The sequence below is a fragment of the Anser cygnoides genome, chromosome 8 (assembly GCF_040182565.1).
Source record: "Anser cygnoides isolate HZ-2024a breed goose chromosome 8, Taihu_goose_T2T_genome, whole genome shotgun sequence".
Lineage (NCBI taxonomy): Eukaryota > Metazoa > Chordata > Aves > Anseriformes > Anatidae > Anser > Anser cygnoides.
Genome location: NC_089880.1, coordinates 22,648,016 through 22,671,483, shown reverse-complemented (window position 1 = coordinate 22,671,483; position 23,468 = coordinate 22,648,016). Strand labels below are relative to the sequence as shown.

General features: G+C 43.4%; 1 protein-coding gene across 2 annotated transcripts; it reads right to left on the bottom strand.

Moving 5' to 3' along the window:
* Nucleotides 1-55: 55 nt before the first annotated feature.
* Nucleotides 56-23,407, bottom strand: KDM4A (lysine demethylase 4A). 2 transcript variants are annotated; one of them, XM_067001302.1, is made up of 22 exons: nucleotides 23,337-23,407; nucleotides 22,898-23,050; nucleotides 22,586-22,761; nucleotides 21,534-21,648; nucleotides 20,410-20,603; nucleotides 18,904-18,953; nucleotides 18,510-18,613; nucleotides 17,678-17,815; nucleotides 16,533-16,783; nucleotides 15,626-15,816; nucleotides 13,950-14,311; nucleotides 12,084-12,204; nucleotides 11,324-11,502; nucleotides 9,879-10,083; nucleotides 9,524-9,600; nucleotides 8,839-8,894; nucleotides 8,089-8,197; nucleotides 6,988-7,176; nucleotides 6,125-6,295; nucleotides 5,516-5,635; nucleotides 4,816-4,908; nucleotides 56-3,783 (listed from the first exon to the last, which is right to left on the bottom strand). In XM_067001302.1, the coding sequence occupies exons 2-22, from the start codon at nucleotides 23,033-23,035 to the stop codon at nucleotides 3,643-3,645; spliced, it is 3,180 nt and encodes a 1,059-aa protein (XP_066857403.1). In that variant the 5' UTR covers nucleotides 23,036-23,050; nucleotides 23,337-23,407; the 3' UTR covers nucleotides 56-3,642. The 2 variants fall into 2 exon arrangements, 1 of the variants encoding a protein (XP_066857403.1); XR_010833114.1 differs by lacking the exons at nucleotides 56-3,783; nucleotides 4,816-4,908; nucleotides 5,516-5,635; ... (11 more) ...; nucleotides 17,678-17,815; nucleotides 23,337-23,407 and adding an exon at nucleotides 18,199-18,302 and having other exon boundaries at nucleotides 18,432-18,613; nucleotides 22,898-23,086.
* Nucleotides 23,408-23,468: the final 61 nt, after the last annotated feature.

The following is a 23,468-nucleotide window of genomic DNA, read 5'->3' as shown; positions in this document are numbered from 1 at the left end:
CGATGAGAATTTCCAAGTTACATTGCTTTAAGATTTTAAATTAGTCTAGAGATCATCCATTTTGAGATTAGATTTATTACTCGTTCAAATTGAAAACAAAATACAGGCTACCAGAGTCTTGTTTTCATCCCATGTTTGCATTTAAAAAAAAAAAAACAAACAAGCACAACTGCAGACATGTCAGACAACAGGAGCCCAGTTAGAGAACGGAAGAACAGAGATGCGTGGAAGCCTTCCGATACATGATCAGTCAGAGGGCTACACTCCTCAAACAGTGCAGAATCGGTCCAACCCCAGCTCAAAACATTGGGAAGAGAGCAGGAGCAAGCAGACCAGATTCTGCTTCTGACAGTACTGTCTCTGGTCACCTGAGAGGTCTTCTGATGGAGAAAGGCCTCCTGGAAGGCCAGCCACAGGCAAAAGAAACATTACTTCGATCGGGTGCTTTGGAAAGAATACAGTCACCTTTTTAAACCTTATAAAAAAATTAGACTCCTAGAATTCACCCTGAACAAGGGCAAACCATGATTTGTTTATACTAAAAATGCTTTTTATGGGTCCAACCTGAACCAGTCACAGATGGAAGCTTCATGAAAAGTGAAGTGAGGAGATCTACTGCCTGCAGCATCACGTGTAATGGACCCAACGAAGGGCCGTGAGAGCTCCCAGGGGGCATACCGAGCAGGACTTCCTACTGAACACTTTGAAGAAGCCCCTGACTAGCTGATACTCTGGCAGCACCTTGCCCTTACTGGAATGATGCTGTAACATGGAAAAACACACGCCTAAAAAAGCCACTGAAAAAATTGTCGTCAAGATCAAACTCCAGGTAACTAAAAGCAAATGTACCTTTGAGACAGCTGCTCTATAAAGAGCTTTTATTGCTACCTGTTATACTTCAAGCCATAAACCCAATTTTTTTTTTTTGACAAGTCAAATAATACAGATCCCCACCCCCGAACATCAGGATCACCAATTTGAAGTTCACAGACAGGAGCCAAAACGCAGTTCAACCACTGCACTAGGATGAAGTATGTTCACATTTGAACGATGCAGCACGAGAACTGACAGGAAACTCGGAAAGGCCCTTTGTCTCGGAGTGCAGGATGGCAGCAGTCTCCAGCACAGTGCAGCCAGCTGACAAGAGCAAAGTCTGGAGCCCGCAGAAAATGCAGCAGAACAAAGCTCCTGCTCCAGAAAAAGTACCAGGCATAGAAGCTCTTGGCTCAATACTCCTAGAGGTGGGTAGCAAAACCTGCTGCAGTTTAACAGCAACACTCCAAACAACTCCAGCTGTTTTGTACTAGGTATTCAGTTTAGGATGAAGCTGTTTAGAGCCAGGTGTTTGTAGCACAGGTAGCACGTGGCACCTAAAAGGTGCGGCTGAGTTATATGGCGGTTTGAGGAGAAAGCCTGAACACAGGCAGCTTTTTCCCCTGGAGGGAGAATGGCAGATGGTAAAAGGAATACATTTCTCAGTAATATGCAGGTAGTGTTCAGCCTATGTGAAGTTAATACCATATCTTAAGATATGCTGAAAGAACAGGCAAGTTTGTTAAGAACCTGCCAGCTCTTCTCCACATTTGCTAATAGCACATCGCTTCAGAGAGGCTTAGGTATAGGCTACGATGCTGAAGTGCAATTCTGCTTCCATTGCATAGACCAGAGTACCCACAGCTACTTCACTCTGGCCTTCATAGATCCTAGTTTTATCAACTATCCCCCATTCATCAGAAAATGATTTAATACCCTGAGACCAGGAGTTTTGGACATTAACAAAAAAAAACACACAAAGGAAAGCCACTGTCTCCTTTCAGAATCTGTTTAAGCCTTCCAATACTGATGAACAAGATATTCCACCACAAAAATGAGACAGAGGAACTCCATGAAAAATTGTGGTTGTGCAAATCTTTGCTACTCATATCAGCCTCCTGACCCTATAAAAATGTAGGGATGAGGAAGATTTTCTTTATAAAAGTTGTAGTTTATTTCTTTTCTGGTCAAGAGGTTGTATCACTACACAATACTACATGTTATTGCTAATCACAACTTGATGCACCGGGGTTTCAGAATAGTTTGGTTTGTAGCGTTCCTATGTAACAAAAGGAAAAAAGTTACAAATCCAGACTTCGCAGACACATTGCTATGTCCCTATAGAAGCAGGGATGCATTAGGTCTGTTTCACTAGAAAATTCTCCTCTCAAACTGTTTCCGGAGAACATTACCTTAGTTTTCTCCAGCAGGAAAGTCACCCCATCATCCCATGCAAAAGGAAGGTGGCCAATCTGCTCCACAGCCTAAAATCCCTTTCCTACAGAACGGGAAAGGAACGTGTATTTACATGGCTCCTGCTGTGGTGTGTTAATGCTTAAGTTACTAGGAGCAAGTTGGCACGTCTTTGAGGTACACCTACTACCCAGCTTAACTCAACTTCCTATTGCTGAGGTAGCAAGTCCTCTCCAACGCAACCGGGACGTGCCCTACTTACGCTCTATAAAAATGCTGTGGTAACCTTTGCTAGACAGCAACGTGGCAGCACTCCTACCTCAGAAGAGCACTGCGCAGCTCTTCAGTAATACATCCAGTTCAGTGCATGCTTGATCTGCCGCAGACCCAAATTTAGCTGTTGTAAGCAAAAGCCCGTGGCCACACGAAGGGCAGTGCTGCCACAGAAGAGGTACTGCACTGCTTCAGGTACCGCTGCCCTGCCATACCCAATACTGTGATGCTTGGATTTCAAGAAGGGAGAGTTAGAACTCCGTCCTGTTGGTCATTATTGCCTTAGTGGGAGTGGGAAGAAACTCAGAAGAAACTCTTTGGGAACTGAATGTCTATTAGGAGCTGAATGCTTATTCTTGTTAGAAGGCTGCACTGTGCAGGGCTCCAGACAGGTTTTTTTTTTTTTTTTTTTTTTTGATACTGAGGCACATACAGTTAAACTCATGAGTAAGTAATTCAAAACAAGCATCAGAACAAAAATATTAAGTGGAGGGTTACATAATTTGTCCAACAGGGTTCAATTTCACATTTCGCCTGTTCACACAAGCACCTCCTGTCTGCTTGGATCTGAACAGCCTACAGCTCAACCCTCAGAAAGGAGGCGCTGAGAAACAAGAGCCTGAAGCTGCTTGCAGCAAAAAAAAGATGGATATAAATATAAAGAGGTTCAATGTCAAGCACCAGTAATACTGCCTGCTCAAGCCCAGGTGTGGCCACCAGGGAGACTCCCAAGATCAGGAACATTATTCAGATAAAACAATAGACTTCGTAATATTCTGCAGCTGCCAAGATTCCTGGCTAGAACTCCCAGAAGAATTTGCCACCTGTCATATTGTCCCTAATAGAAAAAGCAAGACTGCTCGACGAGATGAAAGCAGCACCCCCTTCAAGCTGGCTTATTCAGTAAGGACCCAACTTCAGACCAGGAGTCTGCAGGCATCAGCTTCAGCAAACGGGATCTGTTTCACTACTGAACAGCTGCCTTTCAGCTACTGCAGAGCATCAGCTTTTTAGCTTCCTTAGAAAAAAAACAAAACAAAACAAAAAACCCTGGATTTGAAGCATCCAAATATGGCCTGTTGTACTGGAGCGTTTAAATCCTTGGGGAAAGTGGGCATCTTCTTCCTCTGCCACAGGCAGCGCTTACTCCATGATGGCCCGGTACAATGCGGGTTCAATGTAATCTTCCCGGTAGCGTGAATTGATCACTCTTTGTCTCTTCCTCTCTTGTCTGACCTCCTTCTCTGCAAAGATCTCTGTGAAGCGCATATCGGAAGCTATTGACTAAATAAAAGAAAGGCAGAATTAGCCACCAGAACACAGATCAAATCCCTGCCTACACGTCCTCTTTTTGCATGTAAGGACCAAGATGGGACACCTGGGAACATTCAGACTTCTTCGAAAACTGACCTTTTGGGTTTCAGTACAAGAAAAATATTTAGGAAATTGGATTTAAAAGTCTGGGGGTAAGTTAAAGTGAGCTGTAACACAGCTTTCAAATTTAACTGAGTAGCTAATCTAAATTCAGTCACTTTCTTACTAATAAACACTCATCTGTTTCAACTTGGAAGCAATCTAGTACACTTTGTGCCTTATGTAGCAGGCAGGTTTAAACAGCTGGTGACAGGAGTCAGCTATTACATGCTCTTTGTTAAACCTCCAAAATCCTGTGTGCCTGCATTAGGTGTGCAGGACCATGCTGTAAAGCAAGATACCTATCACACCGTCCTGAGTTGCAATTTTCATAGCTGGAAGTACAAAGCAACGAAACAGGGACCCAGAGAGGTGTGGAATCTCCATCCTTGGAGATAATCAAAGCTTGCCTGGAGGGAGCCCTGAGTAAGTCTGCCCCACTTCAAAATTCAACCTGTTTTGAACAGGTGATTGGAGCAAAGACCTGCAGGGGTCCTTTTCCACCAGAATTATTTTGCAATTAAAAATAAATAAATAAATATGGCCAGCTCTCTTAATGCCACCCTACAAAGAGGTTTCCAGGACAAAGGAGAGGAGGAACTTTGCTGCTCTTTGCAACAGAATTGCCTGATGAAGCTTACAAATACATGCACTGAGGGGGCAGTAACATGTGCTGTCTCAAACAGTGACTCTGTGCTACAAATTCCCATTATTTGCAGGAGAAGAATGAGACTCTCTCCCTCCCTCCCTCCTTTTATAGCCTGATCAAACCACCAAGCTTCCTAACAATCGAGGAGAATATCAAATTGTAAACCTTTGCTGCTGTGCACTCAGCTTGCTGTTCAAGGACAAATCAAGTAAGATTAACTTATTTAGTAGATGTTTACACAACCGTTTACCTACCAGCCTTGACTTGACTCTCTTAGGAAGCTCCTCATCCAGAGTGTACACATCATCCCTTTTCACCATCAGCTGTGATCCATCTTCAAATTCCACCTAAAAGAAAAAGAGAAGTTGTTCTGTCTGCAGTCTCAGAAATTAGAAGACTTCCACAGCTACCCTTGCTTTCTCTTCCCTGCAGAAACCTTCTCATGAAATAACCTTCTACTAATTGGATTTTACATGATACATATGCAGGTATGCACACGAGAACAGACTTGAACCTCACCCAATCCCATGACAGCAAAAGTAGCCAAGTACATTTTGGGATATTGTTGTAACACCTGACAAGACGGTCTGGCCAGTCGCTTTAATATATTGCCTTAATATTCACTCCTTTGGAAATGTGAAGGCAAGATGCACTAAGCAGCAAGAACAAAACTAAACTTCTTTTAGAAATAGATTAAGTTTCAGGAACTGAGTCAGCTGAAGGAAAGACCAGTGCTTTTCAGAAGCTGAGACTTTCAGGTAGGTAGCCAGATATAAGCAGAGCTGCAGGCAATCACTGTTTTGCTGTTAACTCCAGCAACTGTCACTGTTGAAAATACCAAGCAACTTCCCCTCAAGCATTTAAGCACGACCGTACTATAACTCTGCCAGCTTTGCCAGCCCTATTTGAATCATCACGTTGTTGTGAACAGTGAATTTTCAGACAATTCTATACCTGGTACATCTGGATGGCATGTGATGCGACAAACTTGGCTCCATAAACCTGTCCATCTGTCCATCTGACCTGCACAACTTCACCTTCAGCAGGAGGACCTAACTGAAGGCAGTCTCGACTCTGCAGCATAAAGGAGGAAATAAGGAATGAAGCATAAGGGTAAGCAGCTTCCTTATGTGAAGACTCAAACAACAGGGCAATCCATCCCACTCACATTAGGGACATTGCACAGCACTCCATTATTAACTCCATTTTAGGGATTAAGAAACATCTATGTCACCTGTATTTGAATCCTGACCGTGTGCCCAATTTTGAAGTACTTCATGCAGGAATAGCATGAAAGTACGAGCAAGTTTTCGTTCAGACTTACCACTGTTAAGCAGCTAAAGATTAGCTGCACTCCATTACACCTGTTCTTCAGCTAGCCTCAGTTAACCTAAGTCAGCCTCATGTAACACCCTTAACACTGTCCTGCAGCACATCTCAGCCATAACATGCCCGAGGTATGGGACACCTAATAAATTCCATCATGAACCTGCTCTGCAGCAGCAGGAATTGACTCTCATCATGTGCCCTCTATTGGAGCCAGACTCCTACTGCATAACATACCACAATGTCTTCTGGATACAGGTTGTCGCTGAAGGAGCCATCATCAAAATTGACCTCATAGAAAGTCTCCTTCGCAAGGCTGACAACTTCACATTGATAGAAGCGACCATTCTTGTGCTTGCTGATGACTATCTGTCCAGGTGACAGATCTTGGAGTGCAGCCTTAGCTCGCTGAGAAGAAAAAAGCACGTTTTAAACGCAATGACACAAAGAATGCGTTGAGGCACACAGCTCTCGTGCTGGCAAACAAGGAAGCAAAATATTTTAGCTCAGGTGAGTAACTATACTCAAGACACCACCAGCAGCATTTTTGGGAAAGTTCTACCTCTAGTATTTCAAATGCTTAAAACCTAATCTGTTAGCTACAGCTGTCCAATCCGAATGCAAGCTCCTTAGTAAATTAAAGTCTCATTTTTCAGAGCAATGCAAGGCCTTTACAGTAAATATTCTCTAATACACTGCAGTGGTTTTGATGGCTAAAAGGGCTACATAGGAACTTTGTAAACTAATCAATCACTTAAGCATGAAATTTTATGACAACTCACGCAGCCTTCTGGAGACCCAGAACTAATGCCTGCATATTAAATATCATGGCACGAAAACACTATTATTCCTCATTACAACAGCCACAGGAGGAATGTAGTACTCTCTGCCCTTCTGGGCTGCAAACCAAAATACAATAAAGGACCTAAGATCACTCAGAACAGCAGCAAGACTGAGATCAGAATCCAAGACCAGTATCATTAGAATGTTTTAAAAGAGTCAAGCCTTCAGTGAAGTTTTAACAGAATTATACAATCTAAAACTTCTCATTCCCTCCGAGACACTGCTGTTCAAATCCTGGGAGTCCCACACCTACTCACCTCTGCCTGAGATGGGATCTTATGCCTGAAGCAGGTAATGAAGACAACAAACGGCCAGTCATCAGGCTGCATCATGACTCCTGCTGCTTGGGCACAGCTGACATGAAAGGACGTGGGACACCGACCGTGGGAGCACTGTACACAGCAACCTGCAATTCTCTTTCTTCGTTTTTTGCAGAAGATGCATTTCTGTGGATAGGAAACTAAAGGTCACTGGTTGGCAATAGTTTGCACTCACACAAAAAGACGTCTGGTCTAAGTATCTGATGCTGTGCCATTTACTCTGAGAGAGCATTGCTAATCTTTGATGAAAAGAAACGGAAGGCTAACAGTTCTAGTTCATGACAAGGCAAGAATTCATACATTTAGGTAATCCCAAAGGTAAAAATATACATTAAATATCTACTATCACACCATGCACAAGACATGTGACTCAAAGAGTCAAGCACCAGGAGATGATGGATTTATCATTTTTATATATATATATATTTTTTTTTTATAATACTCCTAAGTCAACAGGGTCTTTCAGCACCTGGATATTAAGTTTACATAAAAACAAGCACAAGAAATTAGCAGCTAGAATACACAGCACTGAATGAATCTTGGGGAAAACACTGTAAGAATGTCGTCTTTTAGCTACTAAGGCTGCACTTGAACTGGTTAACAGAAGGTAAGCTGAACAAGTAGTTAATTACAGTAGAGGAGCAGCTTCACCAAATTCAGAATCATGACTGAGTTCCGGTACATTTTTTGGAAAATACTTTTGGACATTACATGCTTAGGACACAGAAGAGTTACTGCTGTAGACTTTTCTAGCGGATAGCCCCATTGCAATAAGACATGATACTGACTTCAGGAGTTGTTTAAACCTGCAACAAGTATACTACTCATGTTAAATGCTAAAAAGTAAAGCGAGCCTTCGGGGAGCATCATTAACCACCAGATCAAGCAAATATCTTTCTAATAAGAGCCTGTATTTCCTCTGATCTCTGTTGTACACAAACAGCTGTATATTCTCTCCTTCCAGACCAATACTTTCAGAATTAGCAAGATGAACAACAACAAAGGAAACCCCAGTGGTGAAGCACGGGTGCTCCTTACCAGTCTGAAACGTTGCAGGGGGATTTTGCCAACATCTACAGGACTGCGCTCTGCGATGTTCACAAATTTTGCCTCCAGTACAGCTACAGCACACATTACGTGAACCCACCTGTCGGGACAGAAGAGGGGTGAAAAAAGGTGAACACACACTAGGCCAACATATGATGCTTTGGAGTTTAAGTAAATATAGTTCTGATTAGGCTAGCCACATAAACCTAGTTTCTGCTTGCTCACAAAGGCTGAGAACTAGCAGTGTCTTCTGCCTTCCTACTACTAGCAAAAGGGCACGTATGGGGCAAAATACAAGACTTCTTCATACTTTCAATCAGATTTAACAGAAGAGCAATTTAGTGTGATTTATGCTCCATCACCACAACACATTTCATGGAGAAATCGAAATCTTCTTTGAGAAGGTACTGAGAGATGTTATCTCATCAGGAACCTTATTTTATGTGGTGTGTTACACCTCTGCACCTTGTGCTTATAAAACACAAAGCAATTAACAGCTGCTGTCAACAGAATGAGAGTAGCGTATTACCTGAAGAGGTGACGATTGCCTGCAGGCAATGTGGAAACAATAAACACACTTCAACATAAGTTCCCTCCTGCCCCAGTAACACGAAGTGTGAAAAGTGTTGCTGGTCACTCCATTATACCAAATGCCAAGATTTGCTTTACTAGACTAGCCTCATCTACTTGGGAATTGAGCTGCTCCCTGAAGACAATTAAAAAAAAGGCTGGAACACTCACTTGTCATCATTGGCTCTCTGCAGTGCTCCTCCTCGTAATGAACACAAACAGCAGTCCTGTCACAAGGAAGAAACCGTTAGCTGAAAGAGTGAAGTCCAGAGCAATGCACTTGATGACAACTTCCTCCTCAAAATGCGCATCCAGAGGAAAAAAAAAGTTTCACTGTCAGAAGAGAACTAAATGCCTTGAACAGCTCAGCCCTTTAGCTCTCAAAAGCTGCTGCCCTGAGGACAACAGATACAGACTCCAAACCTGTCAAAGGCAAGCACAACTACCACTGAAGACTTGTTCGACTTGTTTGCTATAGTTGCCTTCTGCAAATGCAATACCCCATATTTTTTGAGGATGTTTAAAAAGATCAGGAACAAATTGAGCAAATAAAATTCAAAAGGTTGAGCACTCTGCTCATCCAGAGCCTATGCAGCTTTTCAAAGAAAAGCTTTTCTTCTTGCCTTCTGCACACGTGTGTGCCTTCCTAGCTGTTGACAGAAGTTTTTCTGCTTTAAAAGTAACAGTCTAAAAAAAAAAAAAAGCCAAAATATGACAGGGTGGCTCCTAAACATTCTCTACAATTGCCTTTACACAAGAGAGAATGAAAAAACATTTAACACTATGGAAATGAACTTTCTAGCAAGTTTCCAGATATACCACACTAGATCCCTGGGAATCTTATGAGGAACTTTACCTCTTCTAAGGCATTTTCTGTGCACCTGGAGCACATCCAGTCTTCAGTGGCCTTGTCGGGGGGTACACCATAACAACCTAGAACAGACACATTTCAGTTAACAGCTTACCTACAATCAGACTCATTCCCCTAGGGTCCTGAAGTAAAGCAGCAGTTAAAAATCAATAAGCCTAGAGATAATGGTTTATACTGCAAGTTGTTCATGCAGTCAGCTCCGTATTTCAACAGCCACTGCAAATATGCACCATTCAGCTAATGGCTGAACTTGGTCTGTTTGTAGATGAACAGAGGCTTACGAGGATGTACAGACTTCGCACAGAACACTACATTTAGGGTTACGCTGGGATGCACTCACTTGCATGAACACAGACTTGGCAGTTCCTGCAGGTGATGAGTACGCTGGTTCCATCTTCCTCTAAGTAGGGGGTTGAAAGATTGAGATCAGTGCTGCAGCCAGTTGTAGTGAAGCACATTTCAGGAATCAGGGGTTTGGTTCGGATCTTCCCATCCACAGCACCTGGAGTTACTCCAGAGCTTTGACTGTTGCCTCCACACTCTGCCTGTAACACAGATATTTTTCTTCTTCACAAAAGAAGGAGGAGTATTTGTCTGGCATTTTGCTCCAATTTTTCATGTGAATGGGTAAGGGAAACGAGTTCCCAGACTTGCTACAAAATAAATTTGAACGAAAACCATAACCACAGCTCAATTCTTGGAGCAGTCCCTCCCTTGCTGCCTGATGTAGACAGACACCTGAAAACTGCAGCTGGAGTTTTCTGCTTAATAGCGTTTAGAACTCAAAGAAGCAGCTAACAGAACTTAAGTTATCTCAAATTGTTAAACTTATACATTGCCAGCACTAGTGTGTATTATACAGCTTCCGTGTAGAATTTCCAGTCCTAACAAGAACCTCCTATCAGGCAGAAATAGCAAGGTCAAACAGAAAGTATGGTCTTGGGTTTTCATGGAAATTAGGAACTACATGCAATATAGATCCTGGAAAAAATTTGAGGTCTTTATTTCCAAAATTATAGTAAAAATGTTTCTAGAGCCACTGTAATTGTACAGTGATCTCAAATAAATAATCTTAGCTCACAAAATGGGAAGGGATGAGCTATCACTAAGTTGCAGGTGGAACATGCTAGCAGACAACTACTTTGCTACTACTATGCTCAGACATAAGAAGCTCAGCGTGGGATTTCCACCTAAGCATTTTGCCAACGTGCTAATGCGGTTTGCAACCTCTTCTCAATCTGTGCATTGCTACAGCTGCACTTTGCTAAAGCACATTTACATATCATAGCTACTGTTGATGTGGATATACTAAAAAAAAAAAAAAAAGTATTTTCTATCTGTACCATCCACAAACACAATCTTAGCTCATTTTACTTTAAAAGAAAAGTTCTCCTTGCTAGCTCCCCAAAGACCGTGTGCTATATAGAAGTGGACTTAAAATGTTTTTTTTTTAAAAAGCACAGAAGTGAAAGTGTCGCTCTGGAAAAAAAAATAAATGGATTTTGTAATCGATTCCAACAACATTCAAGCTCCATTCTGTGGTTCTAGCAAAAACCACAGAACATAAAAGCTTCTGTTGAACAGAAGAGTCAGTCTCTGGGAACCCGCTGACAGTCCATCAGAGGTGTGGTGAGGTTCACCAGATTGTGCTCTCCTGGAACAATTCCCTGGGAAGACTGCAACACTGATATAGCCTTTATTAAGTAGCAATGCCCAAACTGAGTAATGGCGACAACTTATTCAGGCACCTCTACTGTGTAACACTAACAGAGCTGGACTACATACCTGATACGTCTGGAAGAGCATACAAACAGCACAGTAAGGAGACTGCTGGGCCATGGTCCGGTTGTATTCCTTTTCAGCCTCAAAATTTGGTGGCCGATTCTGCCACAGCTGGCTAAGTGGCTTGGCCCAAGCTTCTGTCTCTTCAGCTTCTTCTTCAGGAGTCAGTTGCTCCGATGCCTCTGCAACAAGAGATCATTGCTCAGTGACTATGTACCCTTTCATAGATTCCTTCTTGCAAATAAAACTACATAAGGCAAGATGTTATGAATGGAGATGACAAAGACTGCCACAAATTAAGTTTACAGAAGGGTGATGGGAGTCAGTAACCTAGCCTCATTTTTAAGCAGCTTCTACTGACCAAGCAACCATGCATCAGATACAAGACAGGCTCATTGGGCAAGAACAGCATCAGCTCCAAAGCGCATCAAGACTAAGGCTGTCAGCCAAAGAGTATGTATTTAAGGAAAAAAATATAAATATTTACAACAGTTACTGAAATGCTCTAAGGCTGACTCTGTTATGCAACAGACTCTGGTACTACTTTAATTGTCCTTCCAGAGTTGTGAATTTCCAGAGAATGGAACAGGAAGGAAGGAAGACACCATTCGAGAGGAAGTTTTAACGATGCAAACACAAGAAGGCGACAAGCACCTTGTCTGGGATGCAAAGGTGCAGCTTTCTGACTGCGGTGAAGAATACCGTACACCGCCCACACAAGCTGTGGCCCATTCTAAAGTTTCCCAAAGAGCACAAGGCTTACCGTCATCACTAATGCAGTCTTTAACCAAGAGCGGGTGATGGCGGGGCAGCTTGCTCAATGGCTGGCGACGACCCTTGGACTTCTTACTCTCCTTCATTGATCTTATGTACTCCTTTGCTGCCTGGACAAGGAGAAGCAATTCAGCAGTCAAGTTAGCACGTGTACTTTTGACCTTTTAAAAAAAATATTTTGAATGTAAATGATTTTATTTCTAACAAAGAAACTTGAGATGTAAACTGAGCCAACCTTTTAAAAAAGGAACTTCTTGCAGCACTTCTGCTAAGAAAAACTACATAGCAAAACTCAGTTCATGTTGATTGTTCTATTCTGTAAGAGCTCTGTTGAGCCATTTAGAGACTTAGCACAGGTCCCAGCGTAGCTTTTTATGCAAGTCTACTTATATAAGAATGGCATAAAAGATAGAAACAAAGAAAAAAGACAAACTGAATGGTTCAACTTAGAGGGGCCACAATAAGTCTCAAGAATCCTGGAAAAATAATGAGTTGGTATATCAACTTTGACATTCCAAGTTTAAAAAAAAAGTTAGAGCTCACTGGCATCTCAAACTAACAGGCTTATTTTAAATGGAAGGAAACTTTCACCTCATCTTCTTCTTACTTGCATTGGTGTCTTCCCAGACAGACTGGAAGGAGTAAACTACAACAATTGTTACTTCCTCTACCTTTAGCCTAATGTAAAAACAAGTGACACGCACTGACAAAGTTACTACTAACCTGACAAGCAAAGCAATAAAGGCAATGATTTAAGCAGCCCAGTAAATCTCTCAGTAGGATAAAAAACACCTTTTCTTTGAATCTCTCATTCCTTTAACAGCAGAAGTAAACCTTAGATTAAATGTGTCTTTCTAAATTTTTTTTATATATATATATACACAAGACAGAAGAGAGCACATCATCTCTGATCCCCTACATAGAATTGGCCACTAAAATTCTCAGAAACAAATACGCTTTTGTTCAAATGGAAGTTAGCATTCCCAGTTACCACTGAATGGAAAATTTGTTTTGAAATACACCATACCAGGGAAGGCCATCAACACCCATTTAAAATTTCTTCTTTTCCCTGTAACGAGTATGCAATGGAGACATCACATCAGCAGCACAGTATCTTCAGTTTAAATATACATGAGAACTCTAGCTCATTTTCAGCTTTATCAACAGATTTGTCCAGCTGCTGCTCCATTTCTGCAATTCTTCAGTTTTGAAGATCCAACCATTATCAGCCTCCCACTACTTCAGCACAGGCTTACAGAGGGAGACAAAGTTATTTGAGAAAACAACAACAGGTGAGACGTTAATTACAACCTCCTTTTGGTTTGTCTAACCAAGGATTCATTAAACATTCAAATTTATGTTTTCCCCAACCAGTAATTTTTTGTTCCATTATTTCTTTCTAAAAAAAGGACAGAGATGTACACACGTATGTTATTTTATAAAAACATCAAACAAATTAATGTGCTCATAATAAAGGGCTGGATTGAACTAGATTTACTTTAGGTACAAACAGGCATCTGTAGCCACAAAAGGACCTGGATGAGCCTGTAACACTACCATCTCAAAACCACCAAGCTACACTTTCGCTTAAAGCACCTGAATAATTTAGAGAAGTTCTCAAAACAAGAAATCTCCTTGTTTTCTAGAAGAGGAAAGAGAGTAAGACGTTCGTCTTAATTTTCTGTTGTTGTTCAGCAAATCCTATAGAAGTTAAAAACAGATTATTGACTAAGCAACGTGCTACCAAAACAGCAATGAAATGAAAATGTAATCTGCACAGAGAGAAGTTGTGTCACAGTAAATCCCTGACCACGTAACACAGCCCTTAAGCTTGCCGTACTCATGCCATTCGTACCTCTGCCAGTTCTTGTTCATTCATGCTGGCAGTAGCACTGGTTTTCTTTCCTGAAGTCTGTTCACTGTCAGATCCACTTGCATCCCCTTTAGCGTAGCTATGGACTGTAAGCACCCCAGCTGGCCCAGGTACAGTTCTTTTTGGCAACAGATCAGTCGATTCAGAGTCTGAAGAACCAGAATACGCTGGCGAGCCGGACTGAACGCTGCACGTTGCACTCTGCTTCGAAGTCGGCAAAACTGAAGTAGAATTTGAAGCATGCGAAATGGAGAGGTCCAACGCAGCTGCTTCTTGCTCTTCCTCTTCTTCCTCCTCAAGCTTCACAGCTTTCAGTTCTTCAAATTTGGCCAAGCCCCCGCAATCTAGAAGAAAGGATATACTGATTCCTTCTAAAGTCTGGGCAGCAGAGAGAACAGCCTGTAACCACTTGCACAAAGTCAAACAGGAAAGCAGACTACTAGACAAGATAGAAATGTGACACTAAGTCATGTAAACAGGAGATCATTAATTCAAACACCTATAAAATCATGGTTGCCTTGGAGAGAGAGAATAGAAGCATCTGCTCATTGCATCTTACATTACATGAACCAAGGTACATCAAACAAAACTACCAGAAGGTGGGTTCAAAATAAACAGGAGATGGTCCCTTACACAGTGTAGCTAGACAGTGCACCTCCTGGCCACATGAGGCTGTGGGTAAGAGCTTACAAGGGTTCAATGAAGACTTAACAGAAGGAGGAAAAAAACCACAAACCAATAGAGGATTATTAATTACAAGTTGCAAATGTCTGGAAAACAGAATACAAAAGAGAGGCATCACGTACATATTTGCCCTCTTCTTATATTGTTCCAATATGTACCTCAATCCTCCCTTAAAAGCAAGGATAATTGCCCCCGTACAAGCCACGTTAACTTCCTCTTGCATACTGATTACAAAATTACTAAGAAAACATCCATACAGCACAGCAGAGCCACACTACCAGGCAGCGTGCATGTTTTATAGAAATTGTACAATTGCTTAGTAAACAGGTCACCCTGTACAACAGTGCTATACAGAGGACCTTACGCTGCTAAGGTATCGAATAAACTTCAGTATGCCAGCAGACAAAACAAAATCAGAAGTCAAAAGCCAGAAACACCCATTTCTTAAGCAAGTCTCTTGTAATACTTCCTTTTAGTTCAGCTGAAAACCAACATCCGCATGAACTACCTGCATTCAAGCAGATACAGGATGGCTGCCTACACGTGCTCTTCCCCTACATATAAATATTTTTAACATGTAATTCTCACTGGACTGTTATCCATATACAGGCTACAAAAGCTTGCAACTCAAACTGTGTTTATCTCATTTTCTCAAAGCGGTGACTACTCAAAAGCGTCAGCCAAATTTAACTAAAGGGCACAATGTAAAACTGTTCTAGCTCTACTCTCTGGTCCCAAAAATTAGATGCCAATATCTCAAGTCTCATGACAGTAAGTTTCTGACATGCTTTCCATGGCTCTGACAAATTAGTGTCTGCCTTTTTTTTTTTTTTTGACATGACAACATTCTACCATCTATGGGACATCTATTCTCACCATCTATGAGACAGCACTGCAGACTCAGGTCTAACAGCTTTTTCTCTGAAGATTAATACCCTGTCCTCCAGTACCAAGATAAAGCTTGACACAGTTACCTGAAAGCTTGCACCCTTGTTCACCCTGCTGCCCATGTTCACTTGTGGGTATCTCACAAGGCTGTGCCGTGTCTGCTTCATCCTGCGCAGAGCTCAGCTCCTCCTTGGGGAAGGCCTCACTCTCACTCACTTCCTGAGGTACTTCCAGGCAGACTCGGTGCCTTTTGGTTCCTATGCGATGCTTGGGCACACTGCAGAAGAGAAATTCACACCAGGTTACCAAACACATCATGAGTTTGCTGAACTTATGTCTGGACACACAAAATACAGCCTGGTCTGGGTCACGTTGTTTTATGATACAGCATCTGGCAAGCTAAACAGTTTCCAAGTTATTCTGAAGTGTTTCCTTTTCCTTTATAGGAGCAGAACCAGTATTCCTCAGCACCTGTTAACCGTGTAGTAGGTACCTGGTAACTGCGTAGTATGTTCTAGCCAGACATTTTTTTACCTTAAAAACAAAATAAACGAACAAAGATTTAGGAGTACTTGCTGACGCTGGTTGAAAAACCTAAGGCGATTAGCCTGTCACACACCAGTGTTGCAACTTGGAGTACTGATACTACTGGACTTCGCTAGCAAGTACCATCTCATGATCCCAATACGCTGCCTTTTTCTTCTGACCTCCAAATATATGGTAAACACTTCCAATACAGGCTTTGGACACCTGTCCAAAGATGAAGAACTATCTTCAAAGCTAGTGCATTTCTCATCTACAACAGGATATCATAACTTGGATTAAAAGAGATAAAAGAACAAAAATAAAGAATAAACCCTTTTCCCAAGGAAAAAAAGTCTATTGCTAACTCCAACTGCTATTGTTTTATGGGAACAGCAAACTATTAAATCACAGCAGGATCCAATTGCTAATAACCATAACAGAAAAGCAGAGAACTATGTACAGCACTACCTTTTTGCCTCATCCCCATCCACCTCCTCTTTACACGTCTCTCCTGTTTCCATTTCCTCAGCATACTGCTTCCCACTCTTGACTTTTTGCATAAGATCCCCTTTAAGGAACTCTGCTGCTTCCGGTGTTGGAAGAGTATGGTCAATGACAGTCACGTCCTTCCCGGCCTTCCAGAGCTTGTAACGGTCCGGCTGGTACTTCCTCACAAACACATCCATGGAGATCTTCACCATGTCCTTCCGGCACGAGCACTGGAGTCACAGAAAAAATTCAAGTAAGGCTACATACTCAACAGCTTTACTCTGCACTCCCACACCACTTTGCTTTCAGGAGCTTAAATGAAGAAAAAAAATTTTCCCAGTTTTATCTATTTAAGCCTCAGAACACACTCTTTCTCACAAAATTAAAACAGCATGTATTAAGCTACTCACTAAAAACTGGACAGAAAAGTCAGCAACAACAAAACAGGAAAGATGCTACCACAATAACTAAGAAAGCAAGCTCACCAACTTATTTACATAGTTGCTGGTAGAAGCTGACAGCCTTAAAAATCCATGGGCTCATGCAAGAACAGCCAGCAAAACCAGAGACTGTAACAAGGAAGCTGGAGCCATACATACTCCGGGCCTACCCAGAGCAGCGGAGGCTCCCCTTACCTGGTTATAGGTAAAACCAGTGTTTGAAAGCATTCACTTCAACGTAACTTCTGAAAACGTAATCTATGTTTGTAAGGCACCTCCTACAGGGATATAACATTATCCAGTCTAAAGGTTCATTGATAAATGACTTAAATTACTGAAGCCATACGCGAAGCTAAACAGTCGATAAACAATGGGTAAAATGTCAGACAAAATACTGACGAGTCCTGACCACTAAGCACACCCTTTGATCTTTGGAAAGATGCTAGTCAGCCTCCTGCTCTTCTCTGAAGCCCCACTTGATCTACACAAGGTGAGAAAACATGCTTTCTGCTAAAGAAAGATATGAGGCTGACTGGGCAACGTTACCGTCTCAGGAAGTGAACATCACATCTTAAATTGGACAAAGCGCTGAATTCACTTCCTTAGAACAAACATCAGGGGCATAAAGAGGAGCAGAGCATCAGGCACTGCACTCAGCTTATCTGTATGCAACAGACCGCTTACCAGTACAGACTGCTTCCCATACTCAATCCACCGAAGAGTAGCAAAGTTGGTAGATTCAGCACAGTTAAATCCATGATTAAAGCCAGCATGATAACTATAAGGAAAGGTTATCATGAACTCTCCAGCTTCCTGCGTCACCTAGAAGGCAATTGAGACACCACACTGTGATTCACAGCTTAAGAGTCAACTCTGTGGGTCTGAATAAAAGCAGCTTCTGTAATCCACATGTGCAACATATCTGAAACCCCTACCCACGCTCAGTAATTGGAGTTACTTGCTGCAATGGCTAAAATTCATACATGTCTTCACTACTCTCTTACTTAAATATTTGTTTACTAGAAGGCAACACTCAACAGTTTTTACTAAAACACGACAGAACTGATCAAAATAGCATGGAAGTAGCTATACATGTGAAATACTCTGCAATAAGGCACCTGGAATTCGTAAAGACCCTCATGTGTATTTGCTGCTATTTGGCTGAAGAGTATCCAACGCCAACTAAAATTTCTATCCGCACACACCTTGGAAACTTATTGCTGTTCTCACTCAAGTACAACTCTCGGTCAGCTCCTCTTCAACACATCCCCACTGCCTGGCAAAGGTTCATGCAATCCTTCAGCTGCCCCTGCAGATGTAACAGTACTTCTGAATAAGGACTCAAAGACTAGACTACATTTATACTGCTGTATAAATGGAGGTACAGTGGGAAAGGATTGCTATATGTCCTCCCTGTTCCTATTTCCTCTCTAAGCACCTGCTATCGGCTCCTGTTTGAGATGAGACTGGGCTGCATGAACCTTTTGACTGTGTGACTGTGACTACTTTTCTACACCTTATCAAAAGGGATGCCGTATTTCTTCAGTATTGATGGAGAGATCAGGGTCATCTTGTGACGGAGAAACGCTTCACAGCTCTGGGCACTTCCCGGAAAGAATCCTGTTTAAAATAAAAGCAAGCAATGATATTATTGCTCTGCTGTGAATTGAATTATTTTTTCAGTAACTTTTACTAAAAGTTATTGTCCGAACAGTATTTTTGCCTAGGCCTAGAAGTTGTGGCCATCTTGTTAGAAGTGCACTAGCTTGCATTCTGAAGAAAAAGAACAACTCCTGGAGATGTCCTTAAGAGATGCCCATTTTAAAGAGAGTAAGACCACACACAGATGGATCTTCCCTCGGCTATAATCTTCCAGATCTAACAACCAGTAGTAAGAATTGCACGATTACCTTTAGCAAGTCTCTCCAGCCGCTTCCCATGCTCTGGAGGGATAGAGTACCTGCAAGTCATAAGAACAACTCTGTTAAGTTCAAGTGACATGACAGAATCTCAGAGTTTGACTGGAAACCATAACAGGGCATCAAGGCATGAATTACTGTTGTTTTTTTTTTTCTTTTAAAAATTCCTCCACCTCTACACTATCTCTTTCAGAGTTTGATGATACAAAGCTAAAAATCTTTATCAAGGACTTTCACCCCCTATCCTTAAGAAAATCAAAAGCCAAAAGCTGACCATCTCCTCTAGGGCCTTTTACTTAAGCAGCCAAGGAAATAAGAAGTCTAATGCACGTAGTTAGCAGATCTGTGCATCAAAGCGTAAGTTGCAAGAAGAAAGGGAGGAGCACTTCCTAACCTGAGTTCGCAGGCCCGCAATATACCCCGTACAAGAAGAAACACAGAGCAAGACAGAAAATGGAATCGTATCTTTCAGCAGCTCAGTCCAAGGATGGACTAGATCAGGTGTGATGCCGCATCCTCAACGGGCACAACTTGCAACATGCTTGTTAGCACTATGTCTCTCTCTGTACAACCTTTGTACGAGTGCCACAAAACTCGTGGTTGGTTTCAGTTACTCTAGCCAAACCAACTACTTAGGATTTCTTTTGATCTGGGACAGTCTGCTACAACCTTGATGGAGTTCCTTGCTGAGTAAAGCAGACTAAAGCATCAGCAAAGTTAACTTTTTTCCACTTACTACTGTAAAAGAAGCAACAGCCAAAAGGTTTAAAACTGACTCAATTATTCTGTTTATTCCCATGCTATTGCCACTGCATGGGGTTGTTCGCTGGTCACATGGTGCTAGCTATTATTTCTGACTTCAAAGTTGCATTAAAAGGCAGCCAAAAATACTAGATTCCAACAAAATTGCCATGGAAACAATTGTTGAAGTTGCTTGAGAAATTCATTTGTGAACAGAAGGGAATGATTCACTCTTAAAATGCAACCCATACTACAGAAAAATTCAGAAATCTCCCATAAAAAAAAAATCACAAAAGCCTTGACACTGGGCAAACGATTCAGCAAAATCCACTAGCCTGCTTTTATATCTATGATAAACAGCTACATTCCAAAGCCCGTCAAAAATTGTGACTGCACGATGACAGGCTTAATACCCCTGTATGGCCATTTTAGAGCTCAGGAAATCTTAAGTAAGTTTTCCAGGTTCTGGCCCTATCACACCAGATACTGTCCACCTGACATTATAATTCTGGAAAACTCTTTGCATCACAACAGCAAAGAGATTTTCTAAAGGTAACCAAACAAATTCTACTGAGGCCACGTACTGGTTTCAAATTCCTTACAGCTTTCTAATGCTCTTTTCATCAGATCCAACTGCACTGCAAGATAGGAGGGATAGTAATTCCCTTACTCAACTCTGGTAACTTCACCCACTTTGACTCCAATATTTTATGGTATTCTTTTCCTACATCTAGAAGCTTCCCTTGAAAACCTTACCATGACTTGGGTTCCCCAAAATGCAAGTAATTAATACTGTAGAGATCCATGTCTTCAGTATGCCACGCAAATGAAGTTTTCCACATGCCAAAATAGAGGTAAGGAGTATTCACTCCTTCGATGGTTATGCCACTTTCGTTCTCCACGATATCCAGGATTGTGTTCAATCTGCCAATATTCCACGCATCTACGTGCTGCAAAACAGAAATCTCATCTTAAATGGGCATTACAAAGAACAGGGCCACACAACTAAGACAACAGTCGCAAAAAGTTATCAGGTGCTTGTGATCAAACAGCACCTCAGGACAAGCCATTTACTGGCATAGTTCAAATCATCAGCTAGCTCACCTAAAACAAGCTTCCCGTGGTGTTACCTTACATACTGATTGCTTACCAGACGCTTTTATGGAGAAAAAGAACTTACCAGCTGACACAGTACGGATTAGGAAAGAGAAACAGTCATGAAGCTACAGACTTCACACAGCAGAGAACAACAGTGCAAGCTCGAGCTGATGTTCTAAGAGATGGCAGACTGAACCTTCTTGAACAGAAACAATTTTCATCCCAAACTTTGTTTTTTAAAGTGAATTAGAATTTAGGAGACTAGCCACCAGAATACATGCCCTTTTCATATGTTTATCATCCTAAGATGCAGTGGCTACAGAGCCGTGACACGAAAGTAAATGCACTAACGGATACCAAAGCAGTGCATGTTCACTGATTAACACTATTCAGGACAAAGCACCGTAAATCAAAGACTTACGTGACAGTGGTTCTTTCATTTTAGAAGTCAACTGTACTACACTTAGTAGGTGTACTTAGTAAGTGTTAACACTAACATTTACTAAGCAAGTGTTACTCTTAGTAAGTGTTAGTAGTTGAATACTCACAGAGGTTCCCTAGAGCACTACCTCTAGTAGCCTTTTTAAACTATCCGGTTTAAACGGGAAGTGTATCACAGAAATACAGCTTATTGTGCTCCTTCTTACTCAAGAAGCTGGAACTCTGCAAAGGCTATTGTTAATTCTTTCTGAAAGTTAGAGTCAAATGCTGCAAGAGCATTTATGGAATGCAAGACAACACATACAGAGATAACTGTTACCGGAAAACCAAAACCGTCTTACCTTCTCATAAAGCGTGCCATTAACATCAGCACCGTAGATTGGGGCATTGAATGTAAGGTTCTTCCAGTATTTTCGCTCAAGGTCTTCGAAGTCCGTGTAGCGGGGTGTGCAGTACCTAAAATACCAAACAAACAACAAAAAAAAGACTTTGCAGTTTGATACTTGAGGAGTTTAAAACAACATTCTCCACCACTGAAGGAATCAAAAGCTACAGCAAAGATACCTAATGCATGTTATCAGCCAGACCGCTGCCCCTCCCAGAACAGCAACCACAGCTGAGACTTGGAAACCAAGGAACACAAAGAAAATAACCTTCTCTGTTTCCTAGTTTACTTTCATTTTTGCCTACTGCACTTTTCTCAGCTCAGGATAATTCCACTTTCTACTTGTTGCTACTTAGCGAAGAAGGATGCATTTGAAACCGGAAATGACACAGAGGCTAACTCGACAAAAACAGCAATGAAGCGTGAAAGTGAAACCCCTAATTCCCAGACTCACCTGCTCGTAGACTGGTCAAGCACGCTCAGTTTACCAACAAAATATTTGTTTGCTATGTCCACTCCTCCTTACTATGTACCGGCCTTGTTTGCTATGTCCATTCCTGCTTACTGCGTACCGGCCTCTTTGTGCACAACCAAACGTACGCTCTGACACATAGGAAACGCATACGTACCTTCCAGACGATTACATATGTAGCATTAAGCTAACTTTCCGAGAATTGCTCTATTAGAGAAGCAGAACCTTAAAGCCATCGATGCGGTGCGCCTTTGCAAGACGAAATAAGCTCCAGCAGGCAGGCTGCAGCTAGCCGTGTCAACGCCGCTTCTCAGTAGTTATTTCAAAGGCTGTTTTTTTCTTAAGAGCGCTTTCCCCTCCCTCCTCACGGCCGCCACACGCCTCCCCGCGCTGCTGGGTGCCAACACCGGCTCCCTCACAGCCCGGGGCAGGCGGGGGGGGCTCGGTGGCAGGCAGGGAGCGCCCCCCCGCCCCCCCCCCCCCGCCTCGGGGCCGCGTTCCGGGTCGGGCCGGTGGCGGCGGGCGCCGGGACCTACTTGTCGCTGTTGGCGATCCTGCGGAACTCGCGCACCGTCATGGCCTTCTTCTGGATGTTGTACTGCGTGAAGAGGCCGGACTGCCCCGTCACCACCTGCTGGATGGGCGCCGGGATCACCAGCTCGTCGATGTCGTCGTAGCACCGCCGCGGCCTCCACTCCTTGGGGGGCACGATCTGAGGGGGGAGAGGGCACCGGGAGGGGCACCGTGAGGCGCACAAAGGGGCCGGGGGGGGGTGGAGGGGGAGGGGGGGGGGGAGGCAGGGCCCGCAGGCCCCGGGGGGAGGCTGAGGGGGACGGGAGCGGCCCCACCTTGGCCAGCCCGGCGCGGTGCGCTCCCTGCGCCTCCACGTAGGCGATGTAGCGGCTGAAGTCGCGGAACTGCTCCATGCTGGGCCGGAAGGTCATGATCCGCGCGCCGGGGTTGGGGCCCTCCAGCTCCGAGGCCATGGTGCCGGGCGGCCGCTGCACGGAGGGGAGCGGGGAGGGGGGGGGGGGAGGGAGGGGGGCGGGCAGGGGGCGGGTCAGCCCCGCGGCTCCTCCCCCCTCCCGGCCCCGCCACCCAGCCAATCGCCGCGGGGTCCGCGCCGGCCCCGCCCGCCCATTGGAGGAGGACGACTGCCCGTCAAGCGCGCGGCCCCCCCCCCTCTCCCCCTCCCCTCCCGGCCCGGCGCGGAGGGATCCCGCCCCCCCTCGCGGAGGTCCTCTCGCGGCTCGCCCACCCCCTCCGCCCCGCTGTATCCCTCCGCACCACGCGCCCAATGAGGCCCCGCAGCACGACGCCGCCGACGCCACCGTCGGCCGCTCCCCGCCGCCCCGCCCCGCCCTCGCCGCCGCAGCCAATCGCCGCCCCGCTCTCCTTCCGCGGCCAATAGGAATTCGA